The sequence below is a fragment of the Balaenoptera ricei genome, chromosome 18, assembly GCF_028023285.1.
Source record: "Balaenoptera ricei isolate mBalRic1 chromosome 18, mBalRic1.hap2, whole genome shotgun sequence".
In the NCBI taxonomy this organism is placed as follows: domain Eukaryota; kingdom Metazoa; phylum Chordata; class Mammalia; order Artiodactyla; family Balaenopteridae; genus Balaenoptera; species Balaenoptera ricei.
Window position 1 is genome coordinate 69,949,818 of NC_082656.1, and position 26,418 is coordinate 69,976,235.

The following is a 26,418-nucleotide window of genomic DNA, read 5'->3' on the forward strand; positions in this document are numbered from 1 at the left end:
GTTAATGAGAAAGTAAGTAGGATCTATGTCAGGAAAGATTGGCTAGGATCACAAACTGTATGCTATATAAAGTAGACAATATAAAAATGAAAAAACCTGAACTGTTTTAATAATCAAAAAGTACAAGTTAACATTTTCTTTTTTGTATGAAAATTGAAGATCCAAAGTCTAAAATATAGTGTTATTAGTGTGGTAAATTTTTTAAAAAAGGAATTCAAACAAACCTTTTGATTTTCCTGTATTTCCTCCCTCATACGTTGATTTACAGCAATTCTGGTCAGAGACCTGGGAACATAAATACAGATACAATTCATTCTTCCTTAAATGTTTGGACTAATCTATGATTCAATGCAATATAATACTTTGTACGAGAAACTAAAAACTCTAAAGGCATCATGACTGAGAAGTGTACATTTCCACATAGCCTATTTGACAGGTGGTACTATGGCTTTCATTTGACAAGGGTATTTGATTCAGGTGGAATAGAGACTGTCAAAAGTTCATGTGCACAAACTGTACGCATTACATGCTGTCGCATTTTTCAAGAATACTTGATTGAAAATGCTATTTTGTGTCGTTTTGCCCATAGGGAGAAATTCTATATGAAATTACCAATGTCATTATATGTATCGCTGCAAATAGGCAATTTTTGGAATATGTGTATATAAAGAATTTTGGTTAACCTGAGATCTTTACCACGGTATGTAAGTTCTAAAATACTGATAATGTTGACTTCATATATTCACTCTATAAGGGAGCTTATAACTCCCTTATAATTTAAAAACAGAGCAAAATGTCTTTTAAATAAGTCTATTAATTATATTTATTTGACCTAGTAACTACTAAGAATGCTTAATTAGCTATTTATCTGTCAATTTTATGCACAGAAGAAAATGATTTAAAAATTAAAAGATTGTTAATGCAAAGTTTGACATTAAGTAAAACTCAAGCAGAAGGGTGTATCTTAAAACAACCCACAATAAGTGTGTATTACCTCCTAAAATCTGGCAGCATTTGAGATTAACTGCAACTGAAAATCTGATAATGCAAATTTTTCATTCATTTATCAAGTATTTCATTTCAATGAACATTTACTGGCTGTCTACAGAGTGACTTTATTTTTTTTTTTTGATGAAAAATAAAAACCATTTATTAAGTCTGAACATATATGGAGGCAAGATTTTTAGCCTTGGGCATCAATTATGGTTGCACCATTGATGGAGTCTGGAGGAAACCAATTCAACTCGCTTCATCCCAAGATTCAGGAAGCATCCACAAGTTCATGGAGTAATGACTTATCAGAGTAACTGTAGAGATACGCTTAAGCCTACAATTCAGCCATTAAGCAGTGTTAGCATAGTTGGCAAATTTTTTTTAATGACCAACCACAAATTAAGAGCAGAGTTTAGACACAAAACCCCGGAATAGTTATAATGACTTACCGTCAAAACCGCTAATCAACTATCTTCCTAAAACTAAAATTATTTCACTTTATTTGATCGAGTAATTTCAAAAGCTACTGTTAGTTAACAGCAGTGTGGCTAAACATCTATGTTTATATACACATACATATTTCATGTTTTAGTATACATATACTGACTTGTCAAATTCTTGATTTTGCTTAAACTAAAATTGAGAGTCATGGCAATATATTCATTTTTAATCTGTAAATAAGGTGACAAACCTCTCTCTTTTCAGGGTATCATGAAAAGGTTCTTGGTATCCTGTGGCCAAACATGTACTACTTATTTATCTTACAAAGGTACTGTCTAGATTCAGGATTCAGTAATTTGTGCTGTGGATAAATGTACCAAAGTGTCTGAAACAAATAGAGGCATAGTGATTATCCCCTGCTTAAGAAGGGATGCTGAGGGCACAAGGATGTTCTCCAGTTCCTCTCAGTGAAGCACTATTGCTGCACCTATCACATGTTGCATATCTTCGATATAAGCTAACTTAGCTCATATTTCACTGGTTGCTTATAATTTTATACTATTATTCCTACAAATGCATCAAAGTCTTGTTATTTTGTAAATCCTTATAAAACATGGTAACCAGAATTGTATCTACTGGTTACTTCTAGATATGGAAATGTATTATCTATTGAACTGGAAGACGCGTTTAATGTAGTATTAATATTTCTGAAAGCAGTTCAATTAGATATCTTATTGGCAAAAAGGTATTCCACAAAATATTCTATACAATTAAGACATTACTAATTGTTTGGAATCTGAAAGGGCAAGAACATGATTTGGCCATACGTTGGGCATAGGTCTATTTAGAGTAATACTTTTCATCATCCTCTGTAGGGTAAAGAGAAAAATATCCCCTTATTATATACTGCTTAAATCAGTTTTTTCTTGGATTACCATCTCTCACTGTTTACGTTTAAATAATTTTTTAAATACATTATTTTTTCCTTTCCATTTGCCTCTAATTCAAGAGTTCTATTTTGTAGTATGTATACATATGCATGCACAAGCCAATATTTTGCTCTAGTTAAAAAAAACCCAATATACATAATGAAAAGAGACCCTGATCTCAAAAACACTGTATATAACAGAATTAACTGATATCATTATGTTAAATGAAATCAGCTATTTTCATAAAATTTATTTAATGGAAAGAGTTCTGACTATAATCAAATCAATAAGCTTTAATATACCTGGCTTTTATGGGGAAGTTCTGCGAAATGTCCTTCATTAATTTTATGGCATCATAAACTGGAGTGGACATTATTTGAGAAGCTGCTTGAAAACTAAGATCTGGAAGGAAAAAAATATCATTAAGCAATCTAGCATAATGTTAGACCTTAACAGACATTTCCATGTAATTTAAATAACGCTTCTTGCCATGTATTCATATATAGACACATTAACAAACACTCATATTTAGCATTATTCAAAAGTTTTAAATGAAATGGAAAGCTATCACTTACATCCAATAAGGTAAGTTTTACACTTTTATGAATAATTGTCATTTAATACCTATTTTTTGTTTTCCACAAATTACAGTGTAACTTCAAAAAGAGATATGAAAAGAAATGCTGATGCAAAGCTATCTTTTTCTTAGGTTAAGTGAAACTGGCAACAAAAAGCTTTGACAAAAAGAAATAAGAGGAAGGAAAAAAAAGCTTTTAAGAGCCAATTCTGAAAGGAACTTTAAGACCTAATGTGTTCATTAACTCAGTAAATATGAAACATTCGCTTTCTTTTTCAACATTTTTTTACCTTTATACAACAATAAAAATAAAATCCTAAACTTGGTATGATTTTACCTGAAATGATAGTTCTCTGGAAAGAAAAGTGCATGTGGCTTACTGTAATCACTCTCAAGTATGATAGAAGCAGTAATCTGCGTCTCATTGCTTTGTCAAGAGTCAGAAATGATTTTAAAACTGAATTCTTTCATTACCTAATAGTGAAGCATTTTGTTTCTCTATAACATCTCACCAGAATTGGAATCCTAGCTTGTCAAATACTAGCAAAATGACCAGTTTATCATAGCGAGACTAGTTTTGTTTCTACCTTTTCAGTGTACAGTGGCGAATCCAGCTGGAGTCAAAGCCTAGAAAAGATTTTGCCAGGGCAGCCTCCCATGGACTGGTAAAGTCTAGTAGACCAAGGTTCAAACTCCAGCTCTATATCACTTACTAGCTGAATAACTCTAAATAGAATTTCCTTAACCTACCTAAGAATGTTTCCACTCCCCACCACTAGTGGGGCTATCAGTGCTCACTAAAATCTCCTAATTGCAAACACAATGGGCTCTTTTCAGTCCTTATCTTACCAGGATCCTTCTGCCACAGGATCACTTCCTGACAAGAAAAAGTAAAACTTTCTATTCAATAAATGGTGCTGGAAAAACTGGATGTCCACATGCAAAAGAATAAAACTGGACCCCTATTTTACACTATACACAAAAATCAACTCAAAATACATTAAAGACTTGAACTTATGACCTGAAACCATAAAACTCCTAGAAGAAAACACAGGGGGGTAAGTTCCTTAGCACTGGTCATGGCAGAGATTTTTTGGATTTGACATCAAAAACAAAGACAACAAAAGGAAAAATAAACAAGTGGGACTATATCATACTAAAAAGTTTCTGCACAGCAAGGAAATCATCAGCAAAATGAAAAGGCAACCTATGTAATGGGGGAAAATATTTGCAAATCATTATATCTGATAAGGGGTTACTATCCAAAATATACAAGTAACTCATATAAACTGCTACAGCCACTATTGAAAACATTACGGAGATTCCTCAAGAAATTAAATAGAACTACCATATGATCCAGCAATCCCACTTCTGGGTATATATCCAAAGAAAATGAAATCAATATCTTGAGAGATACCCGCACTCTCATGTTCATTGAAGCGTTAGTCACAATAGCCAAGGTATGTAAACCACCTAAATCTCCGTGGACAAATGAATGGATAAAGAAACTGTGGTGTATATAAACACAATGGAATATTATTCAGCCTTAAAAAAGAAGGAAATCCTGCCATCTGCAACAATGTGGATGGACTGTGCGGGCATTAGACTAAGTAAAATAAGCCAGACCAGGAAAAAAAAAAACAAACAGCATCACTTATACATGGAATCTAAAAAAAGTCAAACTCATAGAAACAGAGAGTAGAAAAGTAGCTGCCAGAGGCTGAGGGTGGGAGAGACAGGGAAAGGCTAGTAAAAGGGTACAAACTTTCAGCTCTAAGACTGAATAAAATCGGAGGATTTAATGTGTAACATGGCGACTATAGTTGATAACATTGTATTATATAATTGAAATGTACTAAAAGAGTAGAACTTAAATGTTCTAACCTCAAAAAAAGTACCTGATACGTAAGTAGGTGCTCAATATTGATGAATGAATGGGTGAATGAACAGTAAACTTACAAATAAGATCCTTTATGTGTCTTCTTATTCTATTGCTATTAAAGGCAATTTTAAGCAACATAATTTTTAACTGGTGTGTATATATTTATGCTTTTTTAGATGAGAGAACTTAAAGTCATTACTTATATGATTGATATAACAACTTATAAAAGAGTATTTCTTGTTTTGTTTAGTTTTGTGCATGTATCTTTTTAAATTGAAGTAGAGTTGATTTACAATGTTGTGTCCATCTCTGCTGTACAGCAAAGTGACTGAGGTATCCACATAGGTACATCCTTTTTTTGGTATTCTTCTCCATTACGGTTTATCACAGTATAGTGAATATAGTTCCCTGTGCTATACAGTAGGACCTTGTTGCTTATCCATTCTAAATGTAATAGTTTGCATCTACCAACCCCAAACTCCCATTTCATCTCTCTTCCCTCACCCTTGGCAACCACAAGTCTGATCTCTGTCTGTGAGTCTGCTTTTATTTTATAGATAAGTTCATTTGTGCCATAATTTAGATTCTACATACAAGTGATATCATTTGGTATTTGTCTTTCTCTTTCTGACTTACTTAGTATGATAATCTCCAGTTGCATCCATGTTGCTGCAAATGGCATCATTTCATTCTTTTTTATGGCTGAGTAGTATTCCATTGTGTATCTGTACCGCATCTTCTTTATCCATTCATCTGTCAGTGGACATTTAGGTTGTTTCCATGTTTTGGCTATTGTGAATAGTGCTGCTATGAACACAGGGGTGCATCTATCTTTTTGAATTATAGTTTTGTCCGGGTATATGCCCAGGAGTGGGATTGCTGGATCATATGGCAATTCTATTTTTAGGTTTCTGAGTAACCTCCATACTGATTTCCATAGTGTCTGCACCAACTTACATTCCCACCAACAGTGTAGGAGGGTTCCCCTTTTCTCCACACCCTCTCCAGCATTTGTTACTTTTAGACTTTTTAATGATGGCCATTCTGACCAGTGTGAGGTGGTACCTCACTGCAGTTTTGATTTGCATTTCAAAAGAGTATTTCTTTTGAGGACAGTATATGATGAAAGATCTTTCCTGAGAGCATTTGGCTACATGATGTTATACTTAAAAACAGTACGACATAGAGGTAAAGAAAGAATTTAGACTCTGAAATGAGAGAGACCTGCTGACTTTAGGTATCCCTGACTTGTGCTTTATGAGATTGGTGACCTTGGACTAATTATTTTGTATGTTTCTCAGTTTCCTCATCTGGAAAAGGAGGATATCTATCAATACCCCATGAGTTTTAAAAAAAAAATTAATTAGGATGATGCATATAAAGAGCCTAATACTGTGCCAGACAAATAGTATTAGCTAATATTTTTATCACCGCCAATCACCATCATCATCATCACGACCATGGACAACTATATTTTACGCAGTTCTGACAGCACAACTAGTCTTTTAAAACTTTTTACAACATGAATGGAATTTTTCTTCACATATGCTGTTCAAAAGTCCCTGAAAATTCACTCATGAAATCAGAGAAACTGTAAATAACAAGTAAATGAATATAATATTAGCATAGTCTATTAACATCTTTTGCTTTTTCCTAAACTATTCCATACCTAGATGACTCATAAATTATTTAAGTCCTTCACTTTGCCTCTGAAATCCAGATTCCCATATTTAACTGTCTTTCTGGTTTTACCACTTGGATACTTCAAAAGCAGCATGTTCAATAACAGATTTGTGATATTCCCACCCATCTTTGCCCAAATCTGGTCCTCTTCAGTCTTCTCTTTCCAGAAAATCCACCACTGTCCATCCAGCTGGGTAAACCATGAATCCAGCAGTTGTTCCTGACATCTCCTCTCCCTCACACTCCATTTCCAACCCCTTGAAAGGGTCTCTGATATTCTCCCTAAATAACCCACCCTCAAATTTACTCTAGCCCTTCCTCAGATCTCAATTCAATCACCACTTCTTGAGGAACCCTCCCCTTTCTGTTTCCCCTTCCCTGCCCCCATCCCACCAGTCAGATCTTCCTGGCATATGCCCTTCTTCATCTTACGTCCCTTTACTTTGCAGCAATTACAATGCTAATTTTTACATTGGTTTTTAAAGTTGTTTATGTTTGTCCAAGATCCTTTGAATAAACGTGGTGTCTGCTTTAACTCTTATTTTATCTTCAGAATACAGCACTTTTTCAAAGTGTCAGTTGGAACCCATTAGTTAGTAGTGAAATCACATTAGTGGATAATGTGAAGTTTTTTTTTCTCAAATGAAATAGGGTAGAGTAAAAGAAAGTCTTGGGCTTCCCTAATGGCGCAGTGGTTAAGAATCCACCTGCCAATTCAGGAGACAAGGGTTCGAGCCCTGGTCCGGGAAGATCCCACGTGCCGCTGAGCAACTAAGCCCGTGCGCCCTAGAGCCCGCACTCTGCAACAAGAGAAGCCACCACAATGAGAAGCCCGCGCACCGCAGCGAAGATTAGCCCCTGCTCGGGGCAACTAGAGAAAGCTCGCGTGCAAGACCCAATGCAGCCAAAAATAAATAAATAAATTTATTTTTTTTAAAAAGTCTTATAGAATTAATAAAATGTGGTAAACATATCTATGCTGAAGCTTTTTTTTTAAGTTTTAAGCATATCTGTGTATTCACACATTATACACTTGTGTATGGGTCTTGATGTAAAATATACTTCCCACTCCAGGTCTCAGCCAAAAATTATAAAACCATGGTTGTAGGGACATGACTGACTCCTAGTAGAAATTCAATAAACACTTGTTAAATCAATCAAAAAATGAAAAGGTCCTGATCACTTACTCTCTCCTGAATCTACTTCCTTGGCTTCTGTAACGTGCTCTTCTAGCTCTCATCATCCCACCGTGTCTACTTTCCCCATGTGGACGAGCACGCGGTCACTCCCTTGGGCACTGATTTGGGCACCCTACACTTTCAGTTAGCGCCCCCCACCTTTAAAAAACCTCTATGCCAATATTTTCAACTTTTAAATTCTCTCCTTTTAGTATAAGGACTTTATATTCACCCCACCACTGGACCTGGTCATCTGGATATGTCACCATCACTTTAAGTCTATCTTTTTTAACGCCAGTCTCATTATTTCTGGGCCCTGTATTCAACCCCCACACCCACTTACATGTTTTATATTCTCTCTACTCAGGCTCCAAGCTGGAAATTTTAAATTCATCTTTGACTCTTTTCATCTCCTAAATATTTGCTAAATCTGGCCTTCCTCTCTGTGCCTTTTACCACAGTCATAGTTCTATCTCTCGCTACACTAATTCAATGATGTCTTAACTAGATTTCCTGTTTCTAGTCCATTCAAATATACCTTCCACAGACATCGGTGAGGTTAATTACAAGCAAGCTAACTTTGCATGTTCTCTGTTTACCAGCCTTCAGAAGCACCCTATCACTTACAATTTTCTAAATTATGGGTCTCTGAAATTGACTGTGCTGACAGTTAAAAAGCTCTAAAAATATACTAAACCCCACTGAATTGTACTCTTTAAATGGGTGAACTGTATATCAAGTATATTTCAGTAAGTTGTTATATTAAAAAAAAGTTGATGAGAGATGTGATAAAAGTTATAGATTCCACAGAAAAGTGACATATTCCTATGACCCACTAAACATTACAAATAATAAAAAAGAAAATTACAAACTGAAAAGGAATTTTGGTTCATTCTCAAAATTTGGTTCAGTCTCAAAATATCTGCTTATAGGATGTCAGTACGGGAGCTATTCTAAGTTCGCAATGAAACATGCGATGGTCTGTTAAGATCAAAATTTTAAAGAGAAGAAAACTAAGATTTAGTTCTGATTTCTCCTGACTTACTAATCAGGATTTCTAATCAATGCTACAGATTCTCTGAAATGTGATTTAATACCTGAGATGAATCTTTTAACTCATGTACACTTTAAAAATGATTAGATGATATCAAATAACTGTACTTTATATAATTTTAAATCTTATAAACATAAAAATATGGTTTGCTTGATGAATAACCTTTTAATTAAATTTGTATTTCCACAAAAGTAATGTATATTAGTCACATCATTAGTAATTATTATTGCCTATGAAATAATTTATATCATGTTATATAAAAGCCTATTTAACAAAACAGAGATAAGTTACCAATATGCTATGTTAATGTGGACTGAAATACTATACCTTGTAGTTCCCAGACTTTCAAAGGCATCATTTCTTTATTACTCTCAATCAGGTATTTTTGGAATGTTGTCAGATTATCTCTAAGATCTGAATATCTTTCTCTGTATTAGAATATTAAGTAATGTTAATTATCATCACCTACTACAAATTACTACTATACAGGCAGTATATTTTTGAAATTAACTTTTCCAAATTTTAGACACAAACTAACTGTTCACCAAGATAATAATAAATAGTGATGCAGCTATATCCACAGAACTTAAAGAAAAATGAGGGAGATATGCATGTCTACTTTTTTCAATGTATAAAACAAAACAAAAGAAAACAAAATCTGGAAGGATGTACTCTCATTTGTTAACATTACCTGTAAGGGATCCAAGTGTGAGGGCAGAATTATTAGTTTTTATGTTATACACTTTTTATTTAACATTTTATAAATTACAAGTCAGGCTTTTATAATTAAAAATGAAAACTATTTTATAAGGAAAGACAATAATGCTTCCTATACAATTTTAGAGTTTACTCTATTTCTGAAAAGTTCCATCTTTGAAACTTTTAAAAAACTTAAATAAGATAATTCTGTCTAATTAAACATATCTAGGTATTTTTTAGAGAGTGCCAAATAATAATGTAGCATGATATTTTACTATACATATAATAAAAACTATAATCTTTTTTCTTCCATCTCTCATGAAATCAAAACACAATACCATTTCATATTATTAGACAGAATTGTTTTAAAAAAACTTTATGTAGCTATCAGCACAATTTATAAACAAATACATATTTTCAACAGTAAAGAGAAATAAATATTTTAAAAAGTGAGATGAAAAATAAATATACAGAAATAGATTAATCTTATAGTTAACAATAATAAATTACTACAATTTCATATCTTGCAATTTTATTACAATGTGGGACCACATTTTGAAAATGAATCAAGTCTGCTCTTACAGTGAGAAAGCAATAGAACTTCTTTGAAAAGAAGTTCACTATGAATTAAATTAACCACTCCTTTTCAATATTTTAAGTTACAGAGTAATACTAAGTTTATAAGAGCTGTTATATTGTTTTTCATGTTTAATCATAAGCTTAACGATAGTTTTCATGGCTAAAATTATTTATGTAATTCAGGCAAAAACACATTATTCATACAATACCTCAAAGCAGAAGGTTTTTGCCTAAATCTATTAATTGTGTAAAAACTAACGTTGAGTATTTCCTCTCTAAAAAAACTAATATCTCAGTGTTCCAAAGGCTTTTTGGAAGACATGAAATTTATTCCCATTAATAGTTACGTTTAAAAAAAAAATAGAACTATGGATTCTAAGATGCGAGACACAGCTGGAAATGGAATAAAAATGTTATCTACTAAATAAAAATCTTACTTAAAATAAATCCATTTTATAAGATGCATTAACTTTTTAAGGCCACTAGTATACAACTTGTCCAATAAACCGTAGAAATACAACTCAGTCATCTGTATGAAGGAGCATAGTGTCCAAAAATGTTCCCCTCGCTCTGTACAGTTATCTACTCACCAGGAGAACGGACCTAAGTGTCCTTTATAAATATCTGTAATACTAAATAAGAACTAAAGATATTAATAAAAATGGTTCTTTATTTTTAATTAATGTTGTCTTTATAATAGAATCATAAACTTTCCCTTCTTGTAAATCAGAGAAACCACACATAAGATGACAACAAACCCCATCCATTAACATTCAGAGAGCACTCACCATCCTATTCCTTGTCTTCAATCAGTGATGCAGGAAAAAAACAAAGGGTGCAGAACTTCAATTTTTTGAAAGGTTACTTATATGTGTATATGAAATTAAGACCAGAAGTTAAAAGGTATTTAATATGGCAATATATGGCACAGAAATTTAGGGAAATAAATATTTTCTCTTCTTTTGAGACATGAAATTTTAAATTTTTTTCATGCTAAAAATCCAGTATTTTAACTATGATTTTTGTAACCCATTAGATCTGTAAAAGATTCCATAAATTTTTGTTTTAGTTTTTAGTCAGAGATAACTCTGATCACTTTCAATTCCAATATCTCTAACCATACTCATTATCCTGTGGAATTAGCGATTATTTTTCAATTTTGTGCTTTTCTGCATTAACCATGTGTTACTTTTGTAATAAAAACAATAGTATGTATATTTTTAAAATGTGAAACATATGCCAACCCAGCATATTGAGTCAATTCCTTTAAAAACAAACTTAAGAGTATAGTAATAGTTTCATTTCAATTCAGACTTACTTTAATTTCCCAAAGAGAAATCCTTGAACTTCATTTGTTTCAGTAATATCTTCTACAGTAGTATTAGTCACAGCTATATTTTGGAAACAAAAACAAAATAAAATGAAAATATTTCAGACTGCAAAAGGAATATGTAATAAAAAATTAGAAGAACTCAAAATAAAATCAAATTCCATTTGTTTTACCTTGTTTTTCTTTCATGGATCAGCTTAATGAGACATGAGTGTGCTCTCTCTTTTTAAACAAGCTTGATTATTAAATATTTAAAAACCATCATAAACACTAAAGAACTTTTCAGATTCTTATGGAAATCTTTTGTTACCTGGCTCATTGGAAATGTATTTGTACCTGATTCTTGGTTAAGAGTTTCTAATTCTAACTCTATAGATCATTTCGTAGTCAAGTTCTATTTCATACCAGAATGATAAACCAAGGAGTCTGCAACAAACCCTGGGCTTAGCTCTTAAGCCAGCAAGAAATCCAAACCCTAACAGATACAGGAGTTCTCACATTACTTCTGACACCTTTAGACATAATCAAGAAATCTTTAGAAAGACACCAAAACTCATGGCCTCAAAGAATAAGGATATATTTTATGTCCATTTCTCTTCCCCTCTCCTTTACTTACCAATAATTATAGCATACAGTGTGGTAAGTGCTATGTGTGAGGGCACTCTGGGATTCTAAGAATCTGTGACTGTAAGCAGTATGGGCTACGCTCCATCAGAGCTCGTCAAGTACCCTTCTCCCTTCTTACTCGTCTGAGAGTCTGGACCTCTAGGACCGCAACTAAAAACACTGGGTGCTTTGATCCAGTCTTCCTTTCCCTCCCTTTCATTCATTCATCAGGCAAATATTTATCGACTGCCTTCTATGACACCCGATGCCTGCCAGACAGACACCAGGAAGAGAGACGCAAAAGACACAAACCTCAGCTGGTGGAAAAGGAGACAAATAGACAATTTTAACAGACTGTTTAAAACTTTTCCAAAAGAAAGCACAAACTATGTGGAATATAGAAAAGGGAAAACCTTCCTCTGACAGAGCAGGAAGATGGGCAGCCATCTCAGAGGTACTGACTGATACACATGATTCTTAAAAGATGAATAGGCCTTAGATGAATAAAAGAGGTGGGAGAAAGGAGGAAGGTTTCAGGAAGAAGGAACAGCATATGCTAAGGGACGAGAGTGCTCTACAGAGGTCACGAAGGCTGGGCGTGGAGCCACACACGGAGGCATCCGGGGAACAGAGAATTATCTTGTAGAGTAGTTTAGTGTTACAGGACCAGAGCGCACAAATAGAGGGCTGAGGGACGGTGATTAGGCAGAAAGAGGCCAGAACGTGAAAAGCTTTCTCTGTTATGCTGTATAGTGCTTGAATTTATGAGGAGGTTACAGGGAACCAGTCCAGGATTTTAACTGGTGGAATCATAAAGTCAGATTTTCATCATAAGAAGCACAGTCAGAAAGCACTGTGGAGAACAGATGGATTATTCTATTTGGGGGATGAGGGGACTAGGGGTACTGAAGAGAAGGTCAGTTAGAAGCCTGATACCCATATACAGAGGGAAAAAAAGAAGTGAACTAAAGGAGTGGCAACTAGAATGGAGAGAAAATATATTCCGAATGTACGACAAAATTTAATGTGCAATCTGTAATATAGAAATACATGTGATCACATGACTTTTAAAAAAAATTCTACAAGCCCAAGGATGGCTAGAAAATGCCTTATGTTACTATCATGACTGTTAAACAAGATACTAAATTATAAAGCATTGTAGAGCTATATACAAGCTATATGGAAATATATAAAATCTGGGCATTATTATTTCTACTATACTTTTTCAGTAACTCTTTAACCAGCAGGATTTTCAATCACAATAATACAGATGTTGATTTGTAGCACATTCAATAGGAGGGCTAGAGCTAAGCTGTGATCAGGGTAGGGCTGCCAGGACCAGATCTTGAATAGAAAAACAAAATTGTAGCAGAAGCAACATCTGAGACCATATAAAAGAATGAATTAGAAACTCTTAACCAAGAATCAGGTACAAATACATTTCCAATGAGCCAGGTAACAAAAGATTTCCATAAGAATCTGAAAAGTTCTTTAGTGTTTTTAGGTCTCCAGAATCCTTCATCTAGAGCATGCATTCAGTACACAGAACACAGACACTGGACTGGTAGATCACAAATCTAATCAATCTACTTCATCTAACCAATCAATTCACAGCCCTCTCCATCCCACTTCAAAACGAAAACAAAAACAGAAGACCATCATCCTAACTTCATTATATATAAATACTTCAGACCAAGACTTGTAAGGCAGTGCTACCAGTGAGTTTTAGGTTTACTGAGACACTGATCCCCTTAGACACCCCCCACCCTTGCTCCCAGGAGGTGACTGGGCACATCATGGGCCGGTCTGAGCTCCTGGGTCAGTCACCTCTAGCCATAAGCAGCCTCATCTATTGCTTCTACGTACCCTACATATATTATCAATTTTTATATGTTGTGGAAAATGGTTGGGAAGCCACTGAGTAAAAGCAAATATGCTACTTCCACTTTTTGAAGTTTTTGAGAGCACAATAATATGAAATGTATTTCTTTTAGTTTAAAGTTAAATTCCAACTAAGGAGGAACATGTCTACCCTGTCTCCAGCCTCAAATTAATGTGTGTAGGATTACAGTCATTTTCTTTTTTCAACTGAAGTGTGTAAGCCTCCAAATTTTCATTCCACTCGAATACAGAGAATAAACTTACTTTTGACTTGGGTATCATCCAATGCTTTGTATTCTGTACTCTTAATCGCTAGCTCCACACCATAGCCAGATAAGTACATTTTCTGTGAGGCTGGTTTCTGTTCAAACACATTTATTTAAAAAAAAAAAAAAAAAGAGAGAGAGAAAATATTTAGTTAAACATCTGCTTTTGAATTCAGAATGACTGTGTATCAGGACATTAGGGTAAATTACTAATATTGAAGTAATCACTGTGAAATAGTGTTATTTGGGGGACATTTATAGTCTCTCTAGACAGTCTATCAAGGAACTAGAATTTAGTTGATGACCACTTCTTCACTTTCTAAAATCCTTGTCACGACTCTGATGTTTTAATTACTTTTTTACAATGAAAAAAAAATCTGATCTTTTTCTGTTATACCATGGTAACTTTGCCATCTTTCCCATGAATTAATTAACAGAGGATCACATACAATCGAGTTTCAACAAAACTGTACTCTTTTGGGGGAACTACACAAGATTAGCGAAACCAGTAAATGTTATTCATTTGCTAGTTGTCTGTATGTAGGACATCCAGCGTGTCCCCAAAAGCAAATACTAGAAAGTAGAGGCAAAGGAAACAAAAAAGCTCAGGGGGGGCCGGGCCGCCCCTCCCACGGCGCGACCGCTCTCCCACCCCGGCTCCGCCTCCAACCGGGTGGGGCGGGGCGGGGCAGACTGTCCCCAGTGTGCCCCGGGCGGGTCGCGCAGAAAAAAACAAACAAACAAACAAAAAAAGCTCAGTGCCTTGAACAACCTATTTAAGTCTTTCTTCATGTTTCTCAATGATTAAAATATACCAAATGCCACAAATTAATACCTATTCTTGCAGTGAGAGGTAACAATTTGCCTAAAACTGAGTTGTCTTAAGTATTTATGATCAGCATTTGGTACCTTTTCTTTCACCTTTCCAAAAGCGCAAATATAAAACGTACTTCTAGAGACTACTCTGTGAAGGAAGAGAAGTCATCACATTTTTTCAAAAAAGTAAGCATATCTATACACTACCAAACGTAAAATAGATAGCCAGTGGGAAGCAACCGCATAGCACAGGGAGGTCAGCTCTGTGCTTTGTGACCACCTAGAGGGGTGGGATAGGGAGGGTGGGAGGGAGGGAGATGCAAGAGGGAAGAGCTATGGGAACATATGTATATGTATAACTGATTCACTTTGTTATAAAGCAGAAACTAACACACCATTGTAAAGCAGTTACACTCCAATAAAGATGTTAAAAAAAAAAAAAAGTAAGCAACCTGGATGAATATATGTAATATTTTAGAAGATGTCTAAGGTTCTTTCTAGCTTCTAGACTGAAATTCTTATCAGTTGTGCTACGATCATTACCATTTGGCATATCCTTTCATGGGTTAGAAAACGCATTTAACCTAGCACTCAGCAAACTCCTGTGACGATGTTATGTGTCTTTGCTTAACTAACGTTTGCATGAGGGCAGTTTTGCAATTATAAACATGACAGAGGAAGAGGCAGAGGACAAACAGAAAGAAAACCTTAATAGTGTACTACAGTTTTTAGTTTCTTCTTTCCTCCCTAAACTTCTCCCTCAGCCTTCAAAATTAGTATACGACCACAGTGACTATTCCTGGACTATTCTATTTCTAAATAAGATGACGTAAGAATTAGTTTCAGATATGCAGACAAGTGTTTAACATTGCTGCCCACACTAAAATTTAATTTGCTAATTTCTCAGGCACATGCTATAATGCAAGATAGCATGAGGAAACTGGGTTGTTTATAATTATAGTAATCTGACAAAGTTGAAAATCTTTTAAAGAGTTTTCAATTTCATCCAGCTCAATTTAAAAATATATTTTGACTATCCACTCCAAAAGACAATCAGTTGGTGGCTAGGCAAACTGAACCTCTAAGTCCACATATCTTGTTATAGTTCATAAAAGAAATGCAATTTCACATAACCAATTTCCATTATCAGTTCTGGAATGTTACCAGCTCCTCAGTAATAAAGATAAATGTTTATTAATTTCATATTTACTTTCTCCTTTTGAAATGTATTGATATAAAATTTGAATTGTAGTTTAATAATTTTGGATTTGCAAACCAAAAATGCTCATAGGCTAAATCAACTGGTGAAAAGAATCTTTCTTCATTATCCTATTTCTTCTTTCCCCACAAAAAAGCATCTGTTCAGAAGGTAGCACAGGGACTTCCCTGGTGGCACAGTGGTTAAGAATCTGCCTGCCAATGCAGGGGACACGGGTTTGAGCCCTGGTCTGGGAAGATCCCACATGCTGCGGAGCAACAAGCCCGTGCACCACAAGCACTGAGCCTGCACTCTAGAGCCCGCGAGCCACAACTACTGAGCCCACGTGCCACAACTACTGAAGCCTGCGCGCCTAGAGGCCGCGCTCTGCAACAAGAGAAGCCACCGCAATGTGAAGCCTGCGCAACAGCAATGAAAACCCAATGCAATTAAAAAAATAATAATAATAAATTAATTTTTTTTAAAAGTAGCACAAATAAGTCTATTTTTATTAGGATTACATGCTGACTAGATTTACAGTATAACTATTTTGGATGTACAATATGTCACTAATTAAATAGAAGGCCATAATTTGATGCTACAAAGTACCCAGATAGTTGGTGAATATGCTTTCACAGAAGTATATTTAATGGTCACATTCTCCAAATAATAGCTTGGGACATTGATTCCCAATAGATGACCATACCACCCGGGGGTGGGGTGCATATTAAAATCACTTGGGGGACTTTTTTAAAAAAGATAAACATATACTTTGATCTCCCATTCCTTTTTTGATAATTGACATATAACACTGTATTAGTTTAAGGTGTGCAACATCATGATTTGATATCAATTCAAATCAAACCCTTGAACAGCATGGGTTTGAACTGCATAAACTGCACTGGTCCACTTATATATGGACTTTTTTCAATAGTAAATACTACACTATTGCATAATCCATGGCTGGTTGAATCTGCAGATGCTGAACCATGGATACAGAGGAATGGCGTATATACGGAGGGCCAGCTATAAGCTATACAAAGATTTGTGAATGCGCAGAGTGTTGGAGCTCTTAACTTCCAAGTCGTTCAAGGGTCAATTGTATTATGAAATGATTACCACAGTAAATTTAATGTCCATACCTTGCATAGCTACAGTTTTCTTTTTCTTGTAACGAGAACTTTGAGATCCACTCTCTTAGCAACTTTCAAATATTCAACAGAGTACTGTTAAGTATAGTCATCATGCTGTACGTTACATCCCCAGAACTTGTTTATCTTATATCTGGAAATTTGTACCTTTTGACCACCTTCACCCATCAACCCTCCCCACCCCTCAATTTCAGAAACCACCGATCAGTTCTCTGTTTCTATGCATTTGGTTTTTTTCACATTCCATATATGAGATCATATGATATTTGTCTTTTTCTGTCTGATTTAGCATAATGCCCTCAAAGTCCTTCCATGTTGTTACAAATGGCAGGATTTCCTTCTTTTTTAAGGCCAAATAATATTTCATTGTGTGTGTGTGTATATATACACACACACACCACATTTATCTATTCATCCATCACTGGACACATAGGTTGCTCCTATATAAGTAATGCTGCAACGAGTACGGGGGTGCAGATAGCTTTTCAAGATGGCGATTCCATTTCCTCGAGATATATACCCAGAAGTGGAATTGCTGTATCATATTCTAGTTCTATTTTTAACTTTTTGAGGAACCTCTATACTGTTTTCCATAGCGGCTGTACCATTTTACATTCCCACCAACAATGCACTAGGGTTTCCTTTTCTCCACATCCTTACCAATGCTTGTTAACTCTTGTCTTTTTGACATATAGCTATTCTAACAGGTGTGAGGTGGTATCTCACTGTGGTTTTGATTTGCATTTCCCTGACAATTAGTGAGGCTGAGCACCTTTTCATATACCTGGTGGTTATTTGCATGTCTTCTTTAGAAAAATGTTTATTCAGGTCCTTTGCCATTTTTTAATTGAACTGTTTCTTTTCATTTGCTCTTCAGTTGTATGAGTTCCTCATGTATTTTGGATATTAACCCCTTATCATATATATGATTTGCAAATATTTCCTCCAATTCGGTAAGTCGCCTTTTCATTTTGTTGATGGTTTCCTTAGTTATGCAGAGGCATTTTTAGTTGGATGTAGTCCCACTTGTTTATTTTTGCTTCTATTGCCTTTGCTTTTAGGGTCAAATCCAAAAACTCACTGCCATGACCAATGTCAAGAAGCTTTTTCCTTATGTTTTCTTCTAGTTTTATGGCTTCAGATTTTATGATTAAGTTATTAATCCATTTTTGACTTAATTTTTTTGAGTGGTATATGATAGGGGTCCAGTTTCATTTTTTTCATGTGGCTGTCAGTTTTCCTAACACCGTTTATTGAAGAGACTATCTGTTCCCCACTGAGTATTCTTGGCTCCCTTGTTAAATATTAGTTGATCATATATGCATAGGTTTATTTCTTGGCTCTCTGTTCTGTTCCATTGCTCTATGTATCTGTTTTATGCCAATACCATACTGTCTTAATCACTACAGCTTTGTAATATAGTTTGAAATCAGGACGTGTGATGCCTCCAGCTTTGTTCCTCTTTTTCAATATTGCTTTAAATTTTAAAGCTACTACAATTAAAATAATGTTACATTTGTATAGAATAGATATATGAGAACAGAACAGAGTCTAAAAACATATATGCCTGTATGAAAACTTGGCATATGATGGATTAGTATAAAGAGTTAACTGTCCAATGAATTATGTGGAGACCAATGAATTTCCATATGGAACTAAAATTATGTCTCTACCTCACAGAAAATTCAAATATATCCAGATGAATTAAAGACCAAAACACAAAGAACAGCACTTTAATTCTCACAAGAAAATATAAGAAAATGTCTTTATGGCACCATGAAGGAAACCATTAAGGAAAAGTTGGATAAATTTGAATACAACTGCAATTAATACTTGCACTAAATGAAATATGACATATTTTTTTTTATTACTAGGAGACCATAAATACACAGAAGATGTTTGCAGAGTGTAGAAGACCAGTATTCAGAATATGTTTTTAAAAATCTGTAAATGGGGGAGGAAAGCCCCAAAGAATCCAATATAAAAACAGGCAAAAGATATGGATAGGCAATTAAGTATATTTGTAATGCTTTTATTACTTTAAACATTAATATTCATCATGAATATTTTGGGAAATGCAAATTAAAACACTCTTTCCATGTTCAGAATATAGAAGTAAAAAAGCAAAGTCCTTCCTCTAATGGCCATTATATTTTAATGTGTGATGGTGAGAGTTTGGTTGTGTGTGTGTGTGTGTGTGTGTGTGGAGGTGTTCAAGAAATAAAATTAGAGATAGCACAGTAATAAGTGCCACGAAGTCATTAAAACAGAATAATGTGATAGAGTGTGACGGCAATGAGAGCTCGGGAGACTGGGGGATAACACAACACATTTGATCTGAAACTTGAATAAGAAAGTAATCAGCCTTTCAAACAAATAGGTTTGAGAGCATTCGCATACCACGCTTAGCACTTTGAACTAATATATACTATCAATATACCAAGTAAATTAGACTTCCTCATCATAATACATTTTCATTAAAAATAACTATATTTATGAATCCTAGCAAATATTACGCATGCTATTGTTGTACAGTTTTGTTTTTTATCCAAGTTTTAAATCTGTTCCAAATATATTATAAAGGAAAGAAATATAAACATGATACTTCCAGAAAAGACACAGAATCTCAATATATTTTTCCACATAAAATTCACATGTGATAGTTGTGTTAATTTAAAAAAATCTTTAAATAACTATTCTAGGGAAAATTATCATGTAAAACCTAGTAAAGAAATTATTATAAAATGTATTTTTTATAGCCAAAATATTCTTGGACAAAACAATCATGTACCTGAACATAATGCCGAAGAACATAAAGAATTTCCCCATTTTGAGCTTTTTCAGACAAAACTGTGTGAAATTTACGAAATGCTCTGGTACCCATTTCTGCATAGAGGATAATCACTGGTAAGTTCTCTTTGTTTGTAGGAAATTTGTGGTCTCCTTTAAACAGATAAGGTCTGGGCCTAAAATGAAAACAAAACACAAACAAGAACTGAAAGTACAGAGCATATGAGAAACATATCATGAAACTTTATAATTTCTACTTATCAAACTTAGAGGAATGTATGTATATGCATTTGTGTGTGTGTCTGTGTATATATATATATACACAGACACATACATAAAATCACAGAAAAAGAATTTAGATTTCCTGTGGTGACTTTGTGCACAGAACTTCTAAATGACAGAAAAGACAAAAAATAAATTTGGTTAGCCCAACACTGAATATTAAAAATATTTTATTTTCAATCAATGTTTGCTATCTTTAAAAATAAAATATAAATGGCAACATATTTTTCGATGAAATAAAATTTATATTTTCTTCAATTAGAAGAATATAACCTTTCATTATAGCTCACATTCCCTGAAAATGGGCTCCAAATCTTTAAAAAACAAAATAAAGGTACTATGTCATGCAAAGATTATCAGTTCTTAATATGAGTAACAACTCATTAAATCCCGAAGGATAATCAAACAAACAGAGCAGTCCTATGGTCTGGCCCTACCATCATAAACAGACTTTGACATCTTATTTTCCAGGCACTATGCAAGATTCTTTATACATATTAGTAAATTCTATCTTCACAATGAAATTAATATTAGTATTAAAGATAAATGTTTTCAAATGTTGGTAATTGGAAAGGCTGCTAATGCTATTATATAAATCTTGAGGTTGAATATAAAAGAAAAAAATTAGAAGAAATGAAATAGATTTTCCAGAGACAAAGGTAAAGGCTAATATAACATTTGTTCATGAGTCTGTAATGGTGAGTGCCTTCTTATACCCTAAAACACATACCTTTCAAAGTCTGCTTTTTTAATTCAGGAATCACATGGATATATCATAGGTAATAAAAAATTATACTACATGTATGGAGAATTACTCCGTAAGAGGGAAAACAGCTTTTTAAAGTCGACTAGATTACAATTAAAAATAGAAAATTACATTTCTTGAATTGACTAAGATTATAAAGGGAAATCATACAAATTAGCATTAGTGAAAACGTTAAAAACGGAGTATGAAACATAACCAGCTTTCTGAAGAAAAATTTTAAAATATGTACCAATTTTAAATGCATACACTTATTTACCTTGTGATTCTAGTTCTAGAAATTTATCTAAGATAATATCAAGATAACAGTATAAAGATACATGTACATGACTATATTACAAAGCTACAGTAATCAAGACAGTTTGGTACTGGCACAAAAACAAAAATATAGATCAATGGAACAGGATAGAAAGCCCAGAGATAAACCCACGCACATATGGTCACCTTATCTTTGATAAAGGAGGCAAGCATATACAGTGGAGAAAAGACAGCCTCTTCAATAAGTGGTGCTGGGAAAACTGGACAGCTACATGTAAAAGTATGAAATTAGAACACTCCCTGACACCATACACAAAAATAAACTCAAAATGGATTAAAGACCTAAGTGTAAGGCCAGACACTATCAAACTCTTAGAGGAAAACAGAGGCAGAACACTCTATGACATAAATCACAGCAAGATCCTTTTTGACCCAGCTCCTAGAGAAATGGAAATAAAAACACAAATAAACAAATGGGACCTAATGAAACTTAAAAGCTTTTGCACAGCAAAGGAAACCATAAACAAGATCAAAAGACAACCCTCAGAATGGGAGAAAATATTTGCAAACGAAGCAACTGACAAAGGATTAATCTCCAAGATTTACAAGCAGCTCATGCAGCTCAATAACAAAAAAACAAACAACCCAATCCAAAAATGGGCAGAAGACCTAAATAGACATTTCTCCAAAGAAGATATACAGATTGCCAACAGACACACGAAAGAATGCTAAACATCATTAATCATTAGAGAAATGCAAATCAAAACTACAATGAGATATCATCTCACACCGGTCAGAAAGGCCATCATCAAAAAATCTAGAAACAATAAATGCTGGAGAGGGTGTGGAGAAAAGGGAACACTCTTGCACTGTTGGTGGGAATGTAAATTGATACAGCCACTATGGAGAACAGTATGGAGGTTCCTTAAAAAACTAAAAATAGAACTACCATACCACCCAGCAATCCCACTACTGGGCATATACCCTGAGAAAGCCATAATTCAAAAAGAGTCATGTACCAAAATGTTCATTGCAGCTCTATTTACAATAGCCAGGACATGGAAGCAACCTAAGTGTCCATCAACAGGTGAATGGATAAAGAAGATGAGGCACATATATACAATGGAATATTACTCAGCCATAAAAAGAAATGAAATGGAGGTATTTGTAGTGAGGTGGATGGAGTTAGAGTCTGTCATACAGAGTGAAGTAAGTCAAAAAGAGAAAAACAAATACAGTATGCTAACACATATATATGGAATCTAAGGGAAAATAAAGGTCATGAAGAACCTAGTGGCAAGATGGGAATAAAGACACAGACCTACTAGAGAACGGACTTGAGGATATGGGGAGGGGGAGCGGTAAGATGTGACAGGGTGAGAGAGTGGCATAGACATATATACACTACCAAATGTAAAATAGATAGCTAGTGGGAAGCAACCGCATAGCACAGGGAGATCAGCTTGGTGCTTTGTGACTACCTAGAGGGGTGGGATAGGGAGGGGGTGGGAGGGAGATGCAAGAGGGAAGAGATATGGGAACATATGTATATGTATAACTGATTCACTTTGTTATAAAGCAGAAACTAACACACCATTGTAAAGCAATTATACTCCAATAAAGATGTTTTAAAAAAAAAAAGATACATGTACATAAAAAATATATGTACATGGACGTTCAACTAGATATTGTTTATAATAGAGGAAAAATGTAAAATACCTTATATCTATCACAAGGGGTGGGATAATTAAATGTACTTGTTCATTTAATCACAGTATCATTCATTTGATAAATATCTGAGCATCTACTATGTGTCAGGTGGAAAATACAATACTATATAAATGGGTCCTGCTCCACAATGACAAAGCATAGACCTATATTTATTTATATTCAAGATATGTAGGGATGTATAATTCAGTGGGGGAAGGTTCTAAGACATCCTTTATAGTACAATCCCATGTAGGTTTTTTAAAAAAAGAATATATCTGCATGTGAATATATGTATTTAAAAAGAAAAAAATGTACCAAACTTAACAGAATTATGGGTCATTTTCCCTTTCTACTTTGTATTTTTTCTGAAGTATTTGAATCTTTTTAATAATGACCACATATAATTTTTTTAACTTTTAAAATGCAGCTTTTGTAAATCAACTATACTCCAATAAAAATTTTTTTAAAAATGCAGCTTTCCATTTTGGACAAAAAAAGGAGGGTAACACAGATTTGAAGTGGCATTTGGAGAGCAGACCTTAATGCTACATTTCCCAGAACCTCCAATGATATTTTCAAAGACACAGAAAAAAACGAAAACTCTTAATGAAGCTGAAAACTAATAATAACTTTATACTATAATTTGGGAGTAAAACCCAGTAATTATAAAATCTACGCCGTTTAACTTAGAATCGTAACTGATGTCTTCCTACTTAAAACATAATACACCTTACCACTTGAAATACAACAATGTACTAGCCAAAAAGAAAGATAGTGTAATTCTTTTTCTCTCTACTTCCTGTTCCATGGTTCAAAGATCCATGGTCTGAATCTGCCCCAAACTTGACAGATATTACACTAAAATGTCATTTATTTATTTGGGAGAAAGTGACAGCAATCATCATCGTCCTAAATGAGTATAACTTTCTCTCCTCCCCTGCCCCCAACAAGGAAATAAAAGGAGTTTTTTAGGAAATTGGGACAAGAATACCATATAGTAAAGAAAGATAACTTTGATGCCCTAAATGTGTTATGATTAAAAAAAAAAAAAACAAAAAAAAAAACATGTTCCTAACTCAACCAAAGGCAAAATAAGAAACAATATGAATGCAAATGGCAATACATTAGAACAAAAAAAAAGTAGAATAAGTGTATCAGTTATATGTTTAAAAAATATAAATCTAATCTGGAAAAACTTAAAGAAAATGAAAACTGAACAAAATTTAGGAATGAGAAACATCTACAGAGAGGGAAAAAATTAAAATGTTCCTATTACTGTGTGTGTGTGTGTGTGTGTGTGTGTGTGTGTGTGTGTGTGTGTATGTAAATACATTATTTGCTTAAATGAGAAAAAACAACCACCATGGACCAATGTTGATAGTGTGACATAAACCAAGAATTATGTGCCTAAGGTTCACAAAAAAGAAAAAAAAAAAGATTAACACTATATACATACATATACACATATACATACACATACACACATATACCACATATAACAACTGTGTGTGTGTGTGTGTGTGTGTGTGTGTATATATACATATAAAAGACACTATATATATCTATGTATGCACATTTAGTTTCTGTCAGGTTAGGGAATTGATTTTACCCCGCTTACAAGCTAATAAGTTTGCCTTTTGTTGTTTCATGGATCCTGGCAGAAGACAAACTCTTAGGTCAAAAGCAAAGAACTTTACTACTCCTGGCACATAAGCAGCATGAGCATTATTTAGCATGTTTGCAAAAGCTCCCTGTGGCCCCCGCATTCCATTAGGGTGGAAATGGACCCACAAGAATGCTACACAAGAACGCTCAGCTGTACGCACCACAGCTAAGAAACACTGAGTGTGGGGAGCCCATCATTCTATAAGAAGCAGTAAACAACCTGCTGTTTGTCCCGGAGGCAGACATTAACTCATCCCTCAAAGTCACTTGCCGCACACAACCCTGAGAAATGGCCTGGGCACAGACCATTCAAGTCCTCACAGTCTTACCATGCCCAGAAGGACATTCGGGGCTATGGCAGAGTGCCCCCCCCGCCAATAATAAGAAAGCAACCTCTACCCCCAATGGAAACATTCTGTGCCTGCTTTCTAGAAATACAAACATCTAATCCCAAAATGGCACGTGTCACTCCAGTTCCAAAACTGTTAAACTTGCACCTAGTAGCTGCAGCATCAACCACCACATGTGGCCTAACCCCAGGCTGCTCAGGAGATGGAAGTGTATACATACATTTGTATCATTAAGATTAAAAGAAGGCTGCCCAGCCCACATGTTTATACGTGAATTTGGGGGAGGGAGGAATCCATGCTTAGGAGCTGCCACTGATGGGAGTCAGGCACAAGTCAGGCCCAGGACCGGCCATGTTCACACAGCATGGAGAGGAATGACAAACCCCGCAGCAGGTGAGACCGTCAGCCACAGCTGCTGGCCGACTCAGGCAGACTGTATGGCTATTCTGACAGGCTGCTGTGCTGGACCCAGGATCAAAGAAAACAATTTTTCCCCTTCCCACACCTTCAGAGCCTAAGGTCAGGCGCTAGACTTGCAGTTCCACCTCAGTAGCCATGAAATCAATGTGTCCCATCCCAATACCTACAATTTTACCCATTTTCGAATCATCCTCTATTTATACCCACACCTTTCATCTGGAAGAATCAGGTTCAAGTGAGACAAGAGCATTTTTAAGAAACTTACGAAGGCCCATTATAGGCCCCCAGCTAGGCCTGTGTGGTCACTGTAGAAAGACTTGGTAAGCAGTGGACTCAACCAACTGGTTATCTTCATGATCTAGGACCACACTTTTCCAACAAAACAATCCAGGGGGCTAGACCAAAATTAAAGTTTGAATTCTTCAAGCCCCTTCTGGCTGGGCTACCACATGGAGGCCATACCAACCAGGATGATCTGAGGCTGCTGCTGACTGAAGGAAAGATACATGACACCCAGCAATGGCCACAGTAGAATCCTGAACAAATCCATACAACCTCCTACCTCTTTCATCCTAACCATTTCACAGGAGGTGGCCAAGAGATGGAACCTTTCCGAGCATGGTCACATCCAGAGATCAAACAGCCTTACTAAAGTCTATGGATCAGAGGGTGAGAGAGGTAGAGTCAAAACTTTTCGAATTAATTTTTGAGGAGGCCATTCTAGTATGCTCAGAAGCCAGATGCCTGTGGGTGGTAGAGAATGTGGAATGTTCAGTGAGTACTTTTGACTACTGATCTAGTGTTGGTGGCCTCTGTGAAATAAGGTGCGTAGCTGTCAGACTATAGATGATCTGGAAAGCCAGAAAAATAACAGTTTAGATTCAAGGTCTACAGTGGTGCGGCCAGAGTTGGCTGAT

At 35.0% G+C, this 26,418-nt stretch overlaps 1 protein-coding gene across 1 annotated transcript in view; it reads right to left on the reverse strand.

Annotated features, from left to right (window-relative positions):
• Nucleotides 1-26,418, reverse strand: part of UGGT2 (UDP-glucose glycoprotein glucosyltransferase 2) — a 180,089-nt gene that overhangs the window by 131,071 nt on the left and 22,600 nt on the right. The window contains exons 5-10 of the mRNA XM_059902510.1: nucleotides 20,055-20,229; nucleotides 14,097-14,193; nucleotides 11,334-11,406; nucleotides 9,065-9,165; nucleotides 2,666-2,765; nucleotides 225-285 (exon numbers count right to left, since the gene is read on the reverse strand). Of these exons, the coding sequence (XP_059758493.1) occupies nucleotides 225-285; nucleotides 2,666-2,765; nucleotides 9,065-9,165; nucleotides 11,334-11,406; nucleotides 14,097-14,193; nucleotides 20,055-20,229 (607 nt within the window). The remainder of the gene's footprint in view (nucleotides 1-224; nucleotides 286-2,665; nucleotides 2,766-9,064; nucleotides 9,166-11,333; nucleotides 11,407-14,096; nucleotides 14,194-20,054; nucleotides 20,230-26,418) is intronic.